Source organism: Barbus barbus, assembly GCF_936440315.1.
Source record: "Barbus barbus genome assembly, chromosome: 35".
NCBI classification, from domain to species: domain Eukaryota; kingdom Metazoa; phylum Chordata; class Actinopteri; order Cypriniformes; family Cyprinidae; genus Barbus; species Barbus barbus.
The window spans coordinates 25317875-25337163 of record NC_136763.1 but is presented as its reverse complement, the minus strand read 5'-3'; the positions used below and the strand labels follow the sequence as shown (position 1 = coordinate 25337163).

General features: G+C 39.8%; 1 protein-coding gene across 1 annotated transcript; it reads right to left on the bottom strand.

The window, feature by feature from the left end:
• Positions 1–4108: 4108 nt before the first annotated feature.
• On the bottom strand, positions 4109–14466 carry LOC306854743 (calcium-binding and coiled-coil domain-containing protein 1-like; the record flags this gene model as incomplete). Its single annotated transcript, XM_079392985.1, has 13 exons — positions 4109–4181; positions 4330–4415; positions 5905–6050; positions 6155–6242; positions 6327–6389; positions 9187–9312; positions 9437–9691; positions 9866–9935; positions 10061–10209; positions 10318–10530; positions 10968–11176; positions 14130–14232; positions 14335–14466. 13 exons carry the CDS (start codon positions 14464–14466, stop codon positions 4109–4111), a joined length of 1713 nt encoding a protein of 570 aa, XP_079249111.1.
• Between the last annotated feature and the right edge of the window lie 4823 nt (positions 14467–19289).

Below are 19289 nucleotides of genomic sequence, written 5' to 3'. Positions count from 1 at the left end.
CAGCTGAATGTTCTTACTATTTTCTTTATTTGCTTTTATTTTGGTGTTGTTTTGGTTGTGACCTTTCAGTAGACAGTTTTGTGATGTTCAGAGTTGAACTGATTTTTTTTTAATCATTTTTGATTGTCATCAGTTTTGAGATTCATACGCTGATTGTTGATGTCTGTGTGTTTAAGTTCTGCTGTAATTCAATACATTTATTTGTGCATATTGTGCTTCGAACTGTTTAGCAACATTTGATAGCTGTAGTATCAGCGGTGCAATTTAAATGTATTAACATATCTAATAAGAGATTAAACATTGGGTAAGATCAGTGATTTAGGTTATATCATGATGGTTCTGAAATCACAAATATCAGTTTTATCTGATCACAGATTTCCTTGGATTAGCTTGCTTTAATTATTATGCTTAATATACACAACTAATTAAAGCAGCCAATGAAAAGCTAACTTTTAAAAGGCAAGGTTCAAGAGCTCAAACAAAGCAACCGCTGATCGCCATTATGATGACTTCAAATGAAAGTACACCTAAAATCTCAATAAGAGCTACACATATGACAGGAATAAAGTCACAGTGAGAAGCTGGCGATGCTGTTTGTGGAGTTATTTAATCACCCTCTGCTGAGATCTTGAGCGATGTGCTTTATTTCAGTTGATTTCAACTTTGGCTTTGGCTGTAAGTTGTGTTTCTCTGCTCTTTTGTTCTCTTTCCTTCAGTGATTCTACTTGTTAACAGCAGCTGTTCATCACTAAAGCTCAATCCTCATTTAATTAGTCACTTAATTATCTCATTAACGTCCTCACTGCTTCAGTGTTACTTCAACACTCTGTAGTGTGGACACATATAAGTGCTCTTTGAAACTGAGGATTTGGCTGTGGGATTAAAGGGGTTAAATGTGTGAGATGAAAAAAAAACACACTGTGAAATGTATTTTTAACATAAATATACTGTTAATTTAATTTACGGAAGAACACTGTAAAAAATAAAAAAACAGTAGATTACTGGCAACCACAGCTGCCGGTGTTTCACAGTAAAATCAAGAAAAAACAGCAACATACTGTAAAACCTAACTTCCTGTTGTGTTTTGTGGGTCACCATTGTGCTGGAGAGTAGCCTGTGTTTAAGCCAAGGACTGACAGCAAAACACTGATATTATGCTGCATGTTACTTTATTTAAAGGCAATAACTGTGTAGCTACTGATACAATAAGAATCTCTTATACATGTATGTGTGCTGCAGTCATTTGTAAAAGATTTGAGTTGAACTGATGCTTTTAATGACTTCGCATAAATCAGTAGGTTTTTCTTCATGGACTTAAGCAACATAGTTCTCAATACCCTTATGTTCACATTATTTAATCATTATAAGTATGAGTTTATAAGCAAATGGCGGTTGGACGATTTAAGTGCAGTTGGTTTCAAATAAAATGAGTTAACTGAAAGGTTTGTATATTAACATTGTATCAGATAAGGAAATATGTTTTTTCACTGTAAATTTAAACAGTTCTGTGAATCCTAAAATGTTGCTACCGTATTTTTCACTGTAAAGTTCTGGCAACCACAGCTGACGGTATTCTACCGTAAATTTAACAGATTCTTTTTTACAGTGTGCAATTTTTTATTTTTTTTCAATTGATATTATATAGCTCACATCAAAATTAATATTAGCCTCACGGGAAACACACAAATAACCCTCTACACCTAACAGTAATAAAATACTGTGCAGATCTTACATAAATAATGTCAAAATATATAGTCCATTATAAATGTAAAAGTAGATTTAATGTGGTGTTCAATGTGTGTTATAAATAATCATAATCTTAAAAGTTACTGTATTATAATTGTTGTTAAGATTATTTATAAGATGATATAACATATTATACGATTTATTTTTTTATAATGCATTATGCATTCATTATAATGCCTTAAGAATACTCTTATAATGCATTATAAATATGGCCTTCATAGAAAGTGTTACCTATATAACTTATGGATACAATGTACTGTTTATTATCATAAGCTGATGAAAATAATTATAAACATGCAGGGTGTTTATAACAGACTATTACTGACTAGACAACACATTTGCCAAATCACTTTAATGTCCAGTCCAAGACAGCATTATAATTAAAACAAATAGATACACAACATGTGCATATAAATTGGAATTAACAACTCTTAACAGCATACAACAGTCCAAAATGAAGTCCATTGCTCCACAGAAGTTTCCCTTTAAATTTACAAATTCAAACTGTAATTTATTTTATTTACTTTTTATATTTTGCCATTTTTTATTTCATTATCTTTAATTGTTTTTTCAGTTTTAAGAATTTAATGTGAAACTGTCTAGCCTTGAGGACCACATATAGTTTAGTTCAAGGATGGATAGCATAACAGCATCACAAACAGAGTGATAAAATTGTGATTACTTGTGAAAACAACAACAACAATAATAACTAAAGCAACTAAAAGGGAAACTTCCCAGACAGCAAGCAGTGTCGGCCCAGATCCGGCCCACATCTGGCCCGCATGGATTTCACACGGGCCAGATATGGGCTGGATCTGGGCAAAAACTATGTTGCTGTCTGGGTTAGCACCTGAACGCACTTACGTCATTGTCAAGTGATATAGAACAGACAACCATAACCAGGGGCCTCATTTATAAAGTGTGTGTACGCTCAGATTTGATCGTAGAGTGTGTGTACGCTTAAATCCACACCAGCGCTCATATTTATATAAGCTGTCTTTGACGTGGAAAAGTGCTTAGCGTCACGTCAGGGTCTGAGCAGACGTACAGACTTTTTATTGTCGGAGTATCGCAGGGGTTGTTTTTTATATAAGCTGTTCTTGCAGCTCGCTGTTGTAAATTATGATGATTGGTGATCTTTGATATGTTAATGACATTAATTAGGAGTCGTTAACAAGGCAGAGAGCTGAAACCATTCAATTGCGTGCAAATTCAAGATCATTTGCAATTCATAGATTTCACATCGGAAAGAGACACGTACGTGCGCTTTCTGCTCGTACGTTCAATAATATCTTAGAAATGATCTTAAGATCAAATTTAGGATGGTTTCTGCGCAACATTTTATAAATGAGGCCCCAGCACACCTATCTAAACAAAAAAATAAATAAATAATATTAACGTTATTTAATGTCATAATGAAATTATCTCATTGGTTAAAATTGCAGCTCATCTGACTTATGCTACATCTAAAATATAACAATCCACAGTAACACTTTATTTTAAGATGTCCTTGTTACACACGTTACATGTACTTAATATTACAACAACAATAAATTATGCATAATTACATGCAAGTAACCCTAAGCCAAACCCTAATATTAACAAGTGAAGTGACATACTGCCAAGTATGGTGACCCATACTCGGAATTCGTGCTTTGCATTTAACCCATCCATAGTGCACACACACAGCAGTGAACACACACACACACACACACAGCAGTGAACACACACACACACACACACACACACACACACACACACTGTGAACACACACCCGGAGCAGTGGGCAGCCATTTATGCTGCGGCGCCCGGGGAGCAGTTGGGGGTTCAGTGTCTTGCTCAAGGGCACCTCAGTCGTGGTATTGAGGGTGGAGAGAGCGCTGGACATTCACTCCCCCCACCTACAATCCCTGCCGGACCGAGACTCGAACCCACAACCTTTGGATTACAAGGCCGACTCGCTAACCATTAGGCCACTAACCATTAACCATACAGTAAGTACATGTAGTTAATAAATATTACTCAGTACTTAAATGTATAATTACACTGTAACAAGGACACCTTAAAATAAAGTGAAACCCAATCCACTGCCTTTATTTATTTGTGTATGTATACTATAAATGGAATATCTAGAAAACATACCTACATTTCCAGTATTCCAGTTACTCTATTGGCACAGACAAACACATTCACACTACTGGAACACCCACAGCTACACTTTGAGTATATATTAGATTACACACTGACTATAAAATAAGACCAGCTTGGAAAACGGTTTTGATATTTCACACTGATCAGGAGCACATGACCATGCTCTGATGTAAACAAGCTGCACACAGTTCAGTTTTACTCCTCATTTGGTTCACCACATGGGGGCGTCAGCAAGACCACTGCTGGGGAGACAGAGAGCGCTGTTATCTCGGATTTGGGTGAAGCTGTGGGAAACACACTGCAAGCTGTAACATTTCCAAATGCTTTTATTATGTTTGAAAGGGGAACAAATCTGTGTTCCTGAAATACACAGATGTTAGCAGGCTTGATTTATTTCACAGGTAAGCTCCTGAATCTGTGCATCATAATCACCTGAATACACTGATGTTGTGTTCAGAAAGCAGTAAAGGTTTGTCAGCAATGACGCTGGAATAAGACTCCACTTCTAGGTCCTCTTGCTTTTTGTAAGGGGTTAAGTACAAAGAAAGTTACATATAAAGTTTGATTTTAATGTGCATACAGTAGTAACCCTGGAAAAAGTCGTTTCCCTCAAAAAAGTATTTGGACACAAAATAAAATATAGGCTACATGTAATTTAATTATATGTGAAAATATTAAACCAAATAGCATTTATTTTAAATTTAAACACTTTATTTCGACAATCCACTTTAGACATTCTACTAGCTATAAGTAACTTCGCAACTTGTACATCTCAACAAACTCCCTTTAGAATATTAGTTACGATTATGTTTAGGGTTAGTAGAATGTGCATGAATGGGCAAAGTTACTCATGGAATGTCTTTTGGGGGATCACCAAATAAAATAAAATGTTAGCAGATATTAAGCAGACAGACTGATGATACTCTAATGGCTGATAGCTGACATGTAGTTGCAAAGGTACTTATTGTTAGAAGAATAAAAAGATATATTATTCAAAATACGCTTCCTGGTTGTCAGATGTTCTTATGCTAATAAAAGATGAACAGTGGTTATCCTGCAAGATACCAATGTGAACTTGATGGAAACTGACTATACATCCACGAAAAGTAACCAAGTGTTAAAAGAGTGGCTCTGAAGAGTGAATCTCATTCAACAGCTCCAGACTCATTTGTTTTTGTATCTAAATGCATTGAAATTCAGACATCTTCAAATGTGTGATGTAGGTGTCCAAAAGTATCCAAATGCTTTTTGGTGCCATTGTATATTTTAAAATTGTGACAAATTGTAGTTATTAAAAGTTATTGCAAAGAAAGCAAATAAATAATTTGCTAAATATTTGTAATAGATTTGCAGTTGTTGGAAATTGATAAATTTGGTTTACTTTATTTTGGTACCACATCATACTAACTTGTTGGGATGGCAATTTGAGGCCTTAGTTCATTTTGCAAATAAAACACAACATGCTTACTTTGTGGCCACACAATGCAAAATCCCTTTTAAATGTTTTTCTTTTTTTTTTTAAAGCACATTTCATTTTTGTGATACTTTGCAAAGGTTGGTCTGCACTCAAAAAAGCTTTTATTTGAATTAAAGCAGACAAACATTTTGGCCGTCTGTCTTCGCCAGTGTGACAATTCTGTTTCTCAATGATAAAAAAATAAAAGTTGTTCATAAACATTGTACACCCCCCCCCCCCCCCCCCCCCCCGATTTTTTTGCCTGATGAGCTATTGTTACAATTAATTGGATTTGATGTTAAACTGGAGTCTTTGGATTGATTAATTATGATGACCTGATGTTTGTCGATTACTATATAACCATTGCGAAACAAAGAACTGCCACACTGACAATAGCAGATAGCTGAAACATTTGTCTTTTATCCCCTGCTTTGAGTCAAACAAAACATTTTAGAATGTAGACCAACCTCTGCAATGTTTTAATAAATATAGGTCTTGGCACCCAACCAGCTGGGGGAGTGCAGCGAACTGCATTGATGTTTGTTACTTACCATCATATCGATCTCATTATCGTTTTGGCTCTGCTTTGCTGACCCATGAAAGCTGGATTGTTCACGATCTGCCACACATAAAGACTGCTCAGATAAAGACTCTTTCAGGGGCTTTTCTTCAACTGATGGAGGGCTATCAATGCTAGCTGCAAGAAATAAGATGAAGATTTACTACAATATCAATAGCACTACATTTAGAAAATTTATATGTACGCCTACACAATGTTTAAGAAGAAACGACATGACAGACATGTTGGAGTAGCTGCAGCCTCAGCCCACTTAGCATCTGTCTCTTTGTCTAGTCTCAGCTCCAGCACATGGATATGATCTAAGAGCTCCTGTTTGTGAATAAAACACTACCAGTCAGCATGGCATCAGATAAGATAGCACCAGTCAGAAATATACATTCAGAAAGGTTTTACCTGTTTCTCCAGCTGATGCTGCTCTTGTTCCTTCTGCAGGGCTCTAAGACTGGCTCTCAGTTCCTGTGTTTTACACAAATGATGCAGTAATATACAAAGACTACAGTGAAAACTTCATACATCACATTTTATGCTGTCTGCGGTTTAGACTAAATTTCAATGTATTTATCATGAAAAAATTCTAGAGTCTAGAGTGCTATTTGTGTCTCTATAAATAAAGACATATATCAGACTTTGAAAAGTTTATAAATATTTCCAATATTTAAACTGTCAGAGAGTCACCACAGTCACCGCAGTCTCCACCAACGACACTCACCAGATCCCAATCCCCTGATTTCTGATCACCGCCACCTGTCAGCACTAATCAGCAGCACTAATCCACAGATCAGAGCCCAGATGGTGATCTATGATGACACTGTCGGTCTGGAGAGCTTTATGCAGAAGGCCGTTAAGATCTCCCAACGTCTCATGGCTTGTCAGCTGGACATAACCGCTCATTCTCCGTCCTCCCCAGCTGCCTGTCCTCCAGTACCAGAACCTATGCAAATGGATACTAATCGCCTCTCACGCACTGAGTGTGCTCGACGTCTCGCCACGGGGCTGTGCCTCTACTGCGGAGTTCCGGGGCACTTCATTCGAGTGTGCCCCTTTCGCCCCCCACACCCAGCGGTGAGTACCCTCCAATTGGAGCCTGCTATCTCTACCCTACCACTGCTAATGGTACAACTGCTCACCCCACGTCAATTAATTTCAGTACCCGCCCTCATGGACTCGAGACCATACAGGGAAAACCGTTTCGGGCGTGGGCAAATCAAATTACGGTCTCCGCCGATCACTCTACAAGTAGGCTATCTTCAACAGGAGAGGATATCCTTTCTGGTACTGGAGCGACCCACCGTCGATATCATCCTGGGTATCTCAACATTCCCCCGAAGTCAGATGAGATACCAGCGAGATCCTCCGATGGAGTAAAACCTGCATCCAAAACTGTCTCTCCAATGTTCCTGTGCCCCTGGTTAGTAACCTGAAGCTCCAAGTTCATTCCACCTTAGTGGAGAGCCCCGAACCTCGTGAGGTTCCGACGATCCCATCTGACTACCTGGCGTTCCAGGATGTGTTCAGCAAACAGGCAGCCACGAAGTTACCCCCGCACCGGCCATGGGATTGTGCCATCGACCTGCTGCCTGAAGCTATACTCCCTAAGGGTCGAGTATACCCCCTGTCCATCCAGGAGCGCAAGGCAATGGAGGATTACATCAAGGAGGCTCTCCAACAACAGCTCATTCGCCCTTCCACCTCTCCGGTGGCCTCAAGCTTCTTCTTCATGGGCAAGAATGACAGAGGCTTGCGGTCCTGCATCGACTACCGGACCCTCAATGATCACACTGTCAAGCTCCCTTATCCTCTTCCCCTGGTCCCGGCCGCCCTCGAGGAACTCCGTGGGGCCTGCATCTTCTCGAAGCTGGACCTGCGGAGCGCCTATAACCTCGTTCGTATCCGGGAGGGCGACGAGTAGAAGACCACGTTCATTACCCCCTCAGGCCAATATGAATATCGGGTCATGCCGTATGACCTTTCCAACTCTCCGTCCGTCTTCCAGGGGTTTATGAACAAGGTGTTCCGGGCCTTCCTCCGTTTGTCATCGTGTACATAGACGATATCCTGATATACTCCCGGAGCCTGGCCGAACATCGCCATCACGTGATGCAGGTCCTACGCCTACTCAGGAAACACCACCTCTACCTGAAGCTCGAGAAGTGTGAGTTCGACTTCCCCACGGTCCAGTTCCTCGGCTACATCCTCAGTGCGGATGGGATCCAGGTGGACCAGGGGAAGGTCCAAGCCACTGGTCCCAGCCTCAGTCAGTAAAGCAACTTTATTCCTCGGCTTCGCAAATTTCTACCGGAGGTTCATTCTGAACTTCAGTCTCCTCTCAGCTCCCCTCACTTCCATGCTCTGTCAAAAACCCAGGTCTCTGTCCTGGAACTCCGAAGTTCGAGCCGCCTACAAGAAGCTCCAGGAGGCCTTTTCTCCCATCCTCTCACATCCCGAACCCCAACTCCCATTCATAGTGGAAGTGGATGCGTGGGAGCAGTGCTGTCTCAATACCACAGAGAGTCTCCCCGACTCCGCCCTTGCACTTACTTCTCCAGGAAGCTTTCCCCAGCGGAGCGGAACTACGATATTGGAAATCGGGAGCTGCTCGCCATTAAACTGGCACTGGAGGAATGGAGACACTGGCTGGAGGAAGCTCAACAGCCCTTTACAATCATCACTAACCACAAAAACCTGGAATATCTCCAAAGTGCTAAGAGATAAACCCCCGGCCGACTCGCTGGGCCCTCTTCTTCACCCCGTTCCAGTTTTCCATCACGTATCGACCCGGAGATAAGAATGTTAAGGCAGATTCCCTCTCACGTATCCATGCCCCCAACAAACCCTCCACACCTGAACCCGTACTCCCTCCAGCTGTCATTGTGAGACCCATCCAGTGGGCCCTGGATGAACAGATCCGCATTGCCTCCATCACCGAACCCGCTCCGCTGGGAGGCCCAGAGGGCAAAACCTACGTACCCACCTCCTTGAGGACTTCCCTTCTGGGCTCCCTGCATGCTTCCCTGGGCTCTGGACACCCAGGAAGCCAGCGTACTCTCTCGCTCCTCCAAGCTTGGCACTGGTGGTCCAGTATGGCCCGGGATGTCTCTATCTATTTTGGTCAGTTTTTTTTAAGCAACTCTTGCCTCATACTGGTGTTGCTCCAAGACCAGTAATCTGACCCACATATGTGCTGGGTATCCAGAAAGCTCTGACTGATGTGAAAGTTTAATTATAGGCCATGCATGTGTTATGGAATATTTACCTGGTTACAGTCCATCCTGTTCCCCAGCTCCACTTCCAGTTTTTCTCGCTCGATTCTCTCCTCCTGGAGCCACTCTTCCTTCTTCTGAAGATCATGGCTCAGTTTCTGAATACGATCCTTATCCAACTTTAACAAGAGCACAGAGATTGAGAATTACATACTAATTAGTGTTGTTGTGGCTGGACTGATAAAAGTGGTAATAGTAGTTTGTGTGAGAGAGATTTATTACTATAGCTTAGCTCTCTCTTACCTCTGCACTTTGTCTTAAAGTCTCCCTCTCCTGGGCCCAGGTGGCTTGCCCCTCGTGCAGTGCCAGGTTGGCCTGGGACAGTTGTAAACTCATCTGCACAGACTGAAGTCTGACCTGATGCAGCTCTGCATGACTGTGACTTTGCAAGGAGCCCAGTTCACTCAGGTCCCTGCGGAGGGCCTCAGTGCTATGCTCACTGGCCTCCAGACGCTCTTGCAGGGTCCGCAGCTCAGCATGTGCCTGCTCATTCTCTATCTGTAGATAAAATATTTCTTCACAAGTTAACCATGTAATCTAGTCCATGTAATGCTAGTTAAAATTGTAAAAACAAATGAGTTAATTATTCATAATTATTTCACAGAATGCAGAATATATTCCAATGTACATTGTAAATGCTAATGTTGAATACAACATCTTATTTTAATTCACCTGCAAATCTCTCCTCTCCTTTTCTTCATCTTGCCTTTGTGTGGCCATCTTTTTAACTCTTTCTTTCATTCTGCAGAGAAAAATTTTCTCTTTTCCTTAAACACTATTTTATTTAATCAGTTGGTTAAATTTCAGAGAAATTAACAGTCCATAAACAAAAAATTATAGTGAAGATTGGCATGGGTCCCAAATCACCTGTCAAGCTCGGCCTCTATGTTCTGTTTTTGTTGAGTCAGAGTGGCAACATCCTGTTGGAGTTCTTTGATTTGCTGATGATTTTCATCTCTCTCTGCCAGCAGCCCACTAAGTTGAGCAGCCATGTTTTCATGAGTGCTTTTCACATCCTGATAGCAAATATACCAGAGTTTAAAGTTTCATATACAGTAGGTCTCTGTGTCCTTATTTTTCTGATTAGCGGTGATCCAGAAACATGACCAAACATTTGATTGTACCTTTTGTTTTTGCTCGAGTTCCTCAATGTTTTCAGTGCTTTGCCTCAGGTTGATTTTTAGCTCATCAATCTGACTCTTCATCTCATTTTTTATTCTTTCAAGCTCATCTTTTTCAGCTTTCCATCTCTCCTTTTCTCTCTCAACCTCAGCATCAGTAGCCTCAAACCTCTTACGCAGCTCATGTAACTCACACTGGCATCTTTCTAAGAGATTCTGTATAAATACCAGAAATAGTTAAAAACATATTAGTAAAATAAAACTTTGTACACTATGACTGATACATTGGCCTAAAAAAAATATTTTTGGACACTAAAGTCACACTTAAAATATCTGGATGTCATTGCTAAATACAGTAACATTTATACAGAATGTATCTGTAATTTATGCTATACCCTAACCAACTCCACCTTTCCCTTTAAGTTCACACAGTTGTCCTACAAGAGTAATCACAGGTGTAGTTCCACTAACAACAACAAAAATATTTCATTATTCAAAGCCTACCAAACTTTGTATTGTTATTGTTTTGTTATTTTGATTTATGTTGCAATGACATTTTTAAATACAGATAGGTGTCCAAATGTTAATTAGGGTAATTTAAAAACTTTTATTGTCAAATTGGTTCTGGTCTCGTCTGTTGAAGAATGCCCCACCTGCAGGATCAGAGTCTTTGGCACCACCACCAGCAGGTCATATCCCCTCTCCTCTTCCTCGCCATTTTTCTCCTGCTCTAGTGTAACAAGTTCATCCAGGGGTCTTGGAGCACAAAAAGTAAACTGAGAACTAACTGCACACATCTCGCCACGTTCATCCACATAAGCAAACTGATATGCCTCCCCACCAGGTTTTGGTAGATAAGACGCTGAAAGATGGCAGGAAGAGTGGAATAATGATCAGAAAACTCCTAAAACCAAAACACGTGACAAACATAAACAGCCTGGTACATCCTTAAAGATATCAGACACTTGCAGTAGTGTTGCAATAGTTATAAAGTATCAGATGGCAACTGAGTGTTCTTGTTCTACCTAGAACTGCAGTTGTTTTTCACTTGCTGTTTCTGATTATGTTGGACATATGACAACATTAATGACCTGTACATGTATCAAACTACATATAGGCTACTGCAGTGTTTCCCAAACCTGAAGGCACACCAACACTACACATTTTGTAAACTAAAACACTAAATTAAAACAATTTGAGGGCACTGTTGCATGCTTAATTAGACTAATAATAATGGTTATTTAAAGTAATGTGTTTGCTACATTAATAAATACTTTAAGGGTTTGGAACGGGAATTGACTTTGAATTGAATGTTTTCACACAGTTCAACGATGTGAAAGAGATTGACAAGAACAATAAAAAATAAAATAAGCTCAAATATGGCGACGAGGATGGCAGATGATTTTACCATGTTCTCATTATCTCCCCCAAGCCTCTTTTTTGCCCCGTCCTGGCAAGCCTATGGTCCCATGGGAGTAATGGAAAACATCCCTTGAAATGAACCTGTTTGCAATGGGCCCCGATACTGTCCCAATGAAGTTGAAAATGGCCATACTCCTTCACTGTCTTGGTGCCGAAAGACATCGTGTTTTTTGCACACTCTGAGATGCAGACGATCACACCACTGCAATAACACTGTTGAATCAACACTGTGGGGAAAAAAAAAGAGTCTCCTGCAGAAACGGCTACCGTTCCACGCGCGCAGATAGCGTGCTAGTGAGTCGATTTTTCAATATGTTGTTGACTTAAGAGGGCTGGCAAAACCATGCTATTTTGGTACTTTATCAGATGAGATGATATGACTTCAGTTAATTGAGAAGCCAAACAATAAACTCGTTGCAGAGCAGCTGCTACTGGAAGATGATGATCTCACTTTAGAGATATCCATGTGCTAATACTACAACCCCTGCTATTATCCATTCAATCAACACCAATTCATGCAGTTTTTTTCTACATCTTGTAGTCCCTACTACTGGACACCGGGGCTTATGTCTCGCTATTTAATATGGCCATTTATGAACATTTCCTGCCATGCTTGCCCCTCCAGCCACCCTCTCTGAATTTGTTTGCATATGGAAGCTGTGTAATAGAATATATTTTTCTTATATACACACCTGTCTAGTATGGCAATAAAGACCTGCCCAACTTTCCATTTCACTTTACTAGCCATGACAGCAATATCCTCAAAAATAATTGTTTATGAGTCCACCCAGACAGCAGAAATCTTACTGCATTTGTTACTCATGTGGGTGTGTTCCATTGCACATGGATTCATTTTGGACTCAGTTCGGCGTCTAAAAAATAATGTCCACTATCCTGGCTGGTGCCCCTGGCATTGCCATTTACAGTATGCCTTGATGATGTCATTGTCCATGCCCAGAAGGCAGTGATTCACAAACAGTGCTTAAGGGCCACTTTTTGCTGTACTCAGTCAACATAATCTGGCATTTAATCTGGAGAAATTCTTATTTGTGGTACCAGAGGTTGACTTCATTGGCTATGATGTTTCAGCTGAAGGCCATTCACCATTGCACTCCAATATTGAGGCTATACATCAAGTGTCAGAGCCTTCGTCTGCAGCACAGACACTATGCCATTATCCCTGTTAAACTAGGACAAGTACTGGCCATGATGTACGAGGGCCATTTTGGCACAGATAAACTTGAAGCAGCATTGTAAAGATCTTGTATGGTGGCCAGGGTTGGACAAAGGCATTGAGCAGCTTGCTCAGGACTGTAATCCATGTCTTGTAACATGGATAATTGGCCCACTGGGGTCTTTGCCTTGGCCAACTAAACCTTGGGACCGCATTCAACTTGATATCTGTGGTGAACTCCATGATGTGCCCTGTCATTTGCATTGCCTTGTCGTAGTTTATAATCTACACTCAAATTGGTCAGAGGTTGCACTGTGGGCTCTATCACGTCCAGTTCCATCACTGATTTGCTCTTTGCATTGAGTTGCTCTTTGTCAGCTGGGGCCTGCCAAGGAACTTTACAACAGACAATGGTCCTCAACTAGTGTTTGCTGAGTTTGCCAGCTACATCCAAAGCAAAGGGATCAAACACGAAGAGCTTACTATCACTCACAGTCAAATAGGGGCAAAGAGAGATTTGATCAGTCACTGAAAAATGGTCTGAGAGCTTACTTGGCTCAAGACAGCTCTTTCAACAAAGCCTTGTTTCAGACTCTTCTACACTACAGAGCTGTTCAGCATGCCACAACTGCAGATTTCGTCCTCCTATTTCTCACAGTGGAAACCCAGTGGTGTAAGACAGGATGTGTGGACAACAACTCAAAGCACAGGGCAGATACTATGCAAAAAAAAAAAGTCCCGGGTTCCCAGAATTATCCTGCTGAACTGGGTGTGGGTTCAGCGGCCACACAAGAAAACAAGCTTCACACTTTCCAGCTATCTGATGGTTTCCGTTGACATGCCAGTCATTTTAGGAAAGTACTGTGCCTTTCTGGTGTGGTTCACACCCAAGGTTTTCATGCCCTCTGCCCGCAGCACAGTATCTGGTGACCCCACAAGCAATGTTTTCACACATAGCTCACTGGAAGAGGAGGAGAAATTCACTCACTCACTCACTTCTTTAACTGGACCGTATTAACGGGCTAATGAAGGGCATAGTGAATGAGGGTATGGGGGCGATTTTGAACACAGCCCAAGACTTGTAATGGATGGGTTGCAAAAGAGAGACATCCAAAATGTGTACTTATGTGCCTTCAGGAACAGGGTTCATAAACACTGGATTACGGTATATAAATCAACACAAATAAAATAATATATTATATATCAAATACAAACATACAGTAAAAGGCCACACTACAGTTTGCATCTGTTCCTGTTTGGTACCCTTCTGGTGCTAGAGCCCAGGCAAATGTGTAGTAATCGTTCACTGTCAGCCATCCCTCCTGTGAAACAAGATAACATAAAATGTATTTGCAGGTTAATGCTTTCCATATATTTTGTTTTGTACTAAATAAACACAGTGTTTAATTCAGTAAAGGAGTTACCTTGAAAAGACCTATCCAGTCATGGCTGCTCCAGCTGTGATGACTGCTTATAGTGTAGCGACAGTCCACCCTTGTCTGTGAGAAATAGCTCTTGGCAACATCTCGGAAAGTCACAGTTCTCTTTTCTTCCATAGCAATGGCTATAAATCAGGTCATGTGACTGCACCGACAAAGAAATCAGTCAAACAGTGAGTAAAAAAAAAAGAAGAGAAAAAACAACAACAAAAACTTTGATAACTTGTTTTGTAACTTTTTCAGCATTGAAGACTATAACACTGCTGTCCAGTGCTTCAAAATAACTGGAAATGTGAATCAACACAAACATGTTTGTGTAGTCAACTATATTTAGTGTCTTTCCATTAAACTACAAACTACAGCAATGCTTGACACTGCAGACGACTGCTATTAGATTTCCATGTGTTGTGAAACTGCATGAGAGTGGGGCAACAGCATTCTTTCTTTGAATGTTTACACAGAATTAGCAGTCAAGTCATATAACTTGTACTCTTCATCGTTTAATGATCTTCAACATTTCTAATCTTTTAATTTAATCATTTTATATGCACTTAAATATAAAATATAATCCTTTTTGTGTAAAAATCCATTGTAGTTTCCAGATATAAAATCTTGTTTAGATATATCGACACTTGAATATGTCAGTAAATGTTTTATCTTTTCAGTAAGTAAAATGTCACTCATTTCACACATTCATTTACATTTGGTAGACAGTTTCTCACAAATTAATTTACAATGGAATCAAACCATACATTTTTATCACTATATATGCTCCCTAGGAATTAAACCTATGACCTTGGTTTTGGATGTTCTACCAATTCAGCAACACAAACATTAAATATATAATATGATTTCTTTTTTTTTGTCTACATTTAAAATGTCACAGGAACAACAGTTAAAATATCAGCATAAATTTGACACTTACCTTAATACAAAATTAGGTTTATTGAATAATCAGATCACCTGAGGTCTTCCATGTCCTTGTATGTGTGCCTATGATTTTGATGAGACTTAAGTTGAGTGTGTGAGTGTAATAAACAATAACAAATGCACATGTCAAAGAACCGCCCACCTCTGCTGCACTCTGGGAAATGAAGTCCAAAACAATATTTTAAACTTTAACTTTATACCAACCTACAGGCAGAAACTAAAATCAGGTAAACCTGTAACAAATACTATTTAAAGATGGATTAATGGTGCAAAGCGGGATTTACAAGCCTGCTTCAACTGCACGGATTTTGAGTGTTTTTGAAGCTGCTGCCACCGATCTAGATGAGCTCACAGAGACTGTACCATCATACATCAGTTTCTGCGATGACATGTGCATCCCTACCAGGACCAACCTGGTCTCATGGCATAAACGTACCTGGGTGCACTTCTTAGCGAGACCTTATCTTATTGCATGTTTTGCCGCAGTTTCAAAGAGAAATGTCCACTTAGTGGTGCTAAAACACAGGTTCGATACATAAGCCCTGGCACGTTTTTATTACGTTGATAATGGTACGTATTGCTGTGTTTTATTACGTTGCTTCAGGTTCAGAATTCAAATATCCGGGGACCGTCGCTAAAAATTTATGCTCTGTCATATTGGAAATATGCCCTACACCAAACCCAACCCTAAACCTACCCGATAGAGTTGACAAATGCAACCATGCGATTTGAACTTCCTTATATGCAGATTTGAACTGTTTTGTTGAACCGTAGTTACACGGGATTCGAACCGGAGCTCCTCACCTCTCAAATACGTCTCCATACTCCGTGAGCTACCGAACAAACCTACCGTCTATGAAAACCCATATGAAGCTGGATATGTGTGATGCTAACGTTTTCAAATTTCTCAGCATATTAATATTATTTTGATGTCATAGCATGATATTCTTCAAGTAATTGTGCGAAAATTACGCTTTATTAATCGAAACTCTGTAAATTTGTGTGAAAAGGAATAAAGGGCGTCTGAGTTTTACTGCCTCTAGTGTTCATTTCTTTTGGAAACTGCAGTGATATGTACTTATTGGTACGTATTTCGCGTCTCCATAAAAAAGTGAGCTCAGGTACGTTTATGCCATGAGACCAGGTAGACCAGGACATATTTCACTTACAATGACAAACCCTGGCTCACTCCAAACCTCGACAGTTTTGTTTCAGCCAGTGATGCTGCATCAGTGTCCAGAACTGCGCCAAATAAACAACTGGTCAATGATTTACATTTTTGGGTTTATTTGGGACAAACCATGGACTTATGTGAGGATCCTGTTTGTGGACTTCAGCTCAGCCTTCAACACCATCATCCTTAACCTCCTCCAGAAAAGTACATTGCTCATGCAAAGAATATAAAAACGTAAAAACTCATATGGTTATTTTTTTTATTCCATTGCTGGAATTATAAGGGGATTCTATTTGTATTCTAATGGGCTTCATCGTGCAGTGAATGCTTTTGGACTCTCAAGACGTGTTTTTTTTTTTTTTTTCTTCAAAGTTGGATAATGTCAGCTCTCCTATCGTCTCTCAGTCCCTCACACAGTCACACATATAGTATGTCAGGAGAATGTCTAGTCAAGGAAAAATCATATCTTCCGTTGTCTTTTTTTTTTAAAGAACTTCAAAAGTTGCGCTTGAACCATATTTTGCACAAAAAATGACAATATTGCGTCTGCTCGTGCGCAGCTTGTTACAGTACCAAGTTCTGATTGGCCAATCGCTGTTATTTAGTTCATGAATCGTCATAAGTAGAGAATTTCAACATTTCACATGATAAGTTTTACATAATACACAAAATTATTCATTCAAAGGGAATGGTAAGGGGGTTTAGTGGTTTTACAGAGCGGATGCTTTTTGTCATTTTTTTCGATCAGGGGGGAAATTCCCCCACATCCCCCCTCAATTCGAGCCCTGTATATATATATATATATATATATATATATATATATATATATATATAGTGGGGCAAATAAGTATTTGATACACTGCCAATTTTTCAAATTTTTCCACTTACAAAGAATGGAGAGATCTGTAATTTTCATCGTAGGTACACCTCAACTGTGAGAGAAAATCACATTGTATGATTTTTAAATAATTAACTTCTATTTTATTGCATGAAATAAGTATTTGATCACCTACCAACCAGCAAGAATTCTGGCTCTCACAGACCTGTTAGTTTGTCTTTAAGTAGCCCTCCTATCCTCCACTCATTACCTGTATTAATTGCACCTGTTTGAACTCGTTACCTGTATAAAAGACACCTGTTCACACACTCAATCAATCAGACTCCAACCTCTCCATTATGGGCAAGACCAAAGAGCTGTCTAAGGACACTAGGGGCAAAATTGTAGACCTGCACAAGGCTGGGATGGGCTACAGGACAATAGGCAAACAGTTTGGTTAGAAGGCAACAACTGTTGGCGCAATTATTAGAAAATGGAAGAAATTCAAGATGACTGTCAATCTCCCTCGGACTGGGGCTCCATGCAAATTCTCGCCTCGTGGAGTATCAATGATCCTGAGAAAGGTGAGGGATCAGCCTAGAACTACACAGGAGGACCTGGTCAATGACCTGAAGAGAGCTGGGACCACAGTCTCAACGGTTACCATTAGTAACACACTACAGCGTCATGGATTAAAATTCTGCAGCACGTGCAAGGTCCCCATGCTCAAGCCTAATAGCAAGAAGAAGGATGAGTACAATCCCAAGAACACCATCCCAACCATGAAGTATGGGGGTGGAAACATGCTTTGGGGGTGCTTTTCTGCAAAGGGGACAGGACGACTGCACCGTTTTGAGGGGAGGATGGATGGGGCCAAGTATCGCAAGATTTTGGACAACAACCTCCTTCCCTCAGTAAGAGCATTGAAGATGGGTCGTGGCTGGGTCTTGACAAAGCATGACAATGACCCCAAACACACAGCAAGGGCAACTAAGGAGTGACTCCGTAAGAAGCATTTCAAGGTCCTGGAGTGGCCTAGCCAGTCTCCAGACCTGAACCCAATAGAAAATCTATGGAGGGAGCTGAAACTCTGTGTTACCCAGCGACAGCCCCAAAACCTGAACGATCTGGAGAAGACCTGTATGGAGGAGTGGGCCAAAATCCCTGCTGCAGTGTGTGCAAACCTGGTCAAGAACTACAGGAAACGTCTGACCTCTGTAATTGTAAACAAATGTTTCTGTACCAAATATTAAGTTCTATTTTTCTATTGTATCAAATACTTATTTCATGCAATAAAATGGAAATTAATTATTAAAAAATCATACAATGTGATTTTCTGGATTTAAAAAAAAAAATATTCTGTCTCTCACAGTTGAGGTGTAACTATGATGAAAATTACAGATCTCTCCATTCTTTGTAAGTGGGAAAACTTGAAAAATCCGCAGTGTATCAAATACTTATTTGCCCCACTGTGTATATATATATGTGTGTTATATATATATTTTAATTTGAATGTTAATTTTCTGCTGTTCATGGTACACACATACATACATATATACATATGCACACACACACATCTATATATATATATATATATAATGTATATACATACAGTGCCTATAGAAAGTCTTCATACCCCTTCATTTTTTCACATTTTATTATGTTGCGTTCTTATGTTACAGTTTTTTTTTTCAGTTGCTAACAAGCATTGTTCAATACTGAAGCCACATTTTCAAAACTGTTCATACATTCAGCGATACAGAAGTCTATGTGGAGTAATTTGTCATTGCTCTCAGACAAAATGCATGCAATGACCACATTTTTCAAAATCTACAAACACTTTTGTTATTCATACTCCACAACTGGCAAAACACTATACATTTTCAGCACATTTTTAAAATGCTAAAAAACTGCTTACAAAACTGATAAAACCGCATTCAAATCAGAACAATGGCAAACTCTGTCCATTTCTGTAGGAATTATATTGAAATATAAAATCTTGAAATTGAATAATAATTA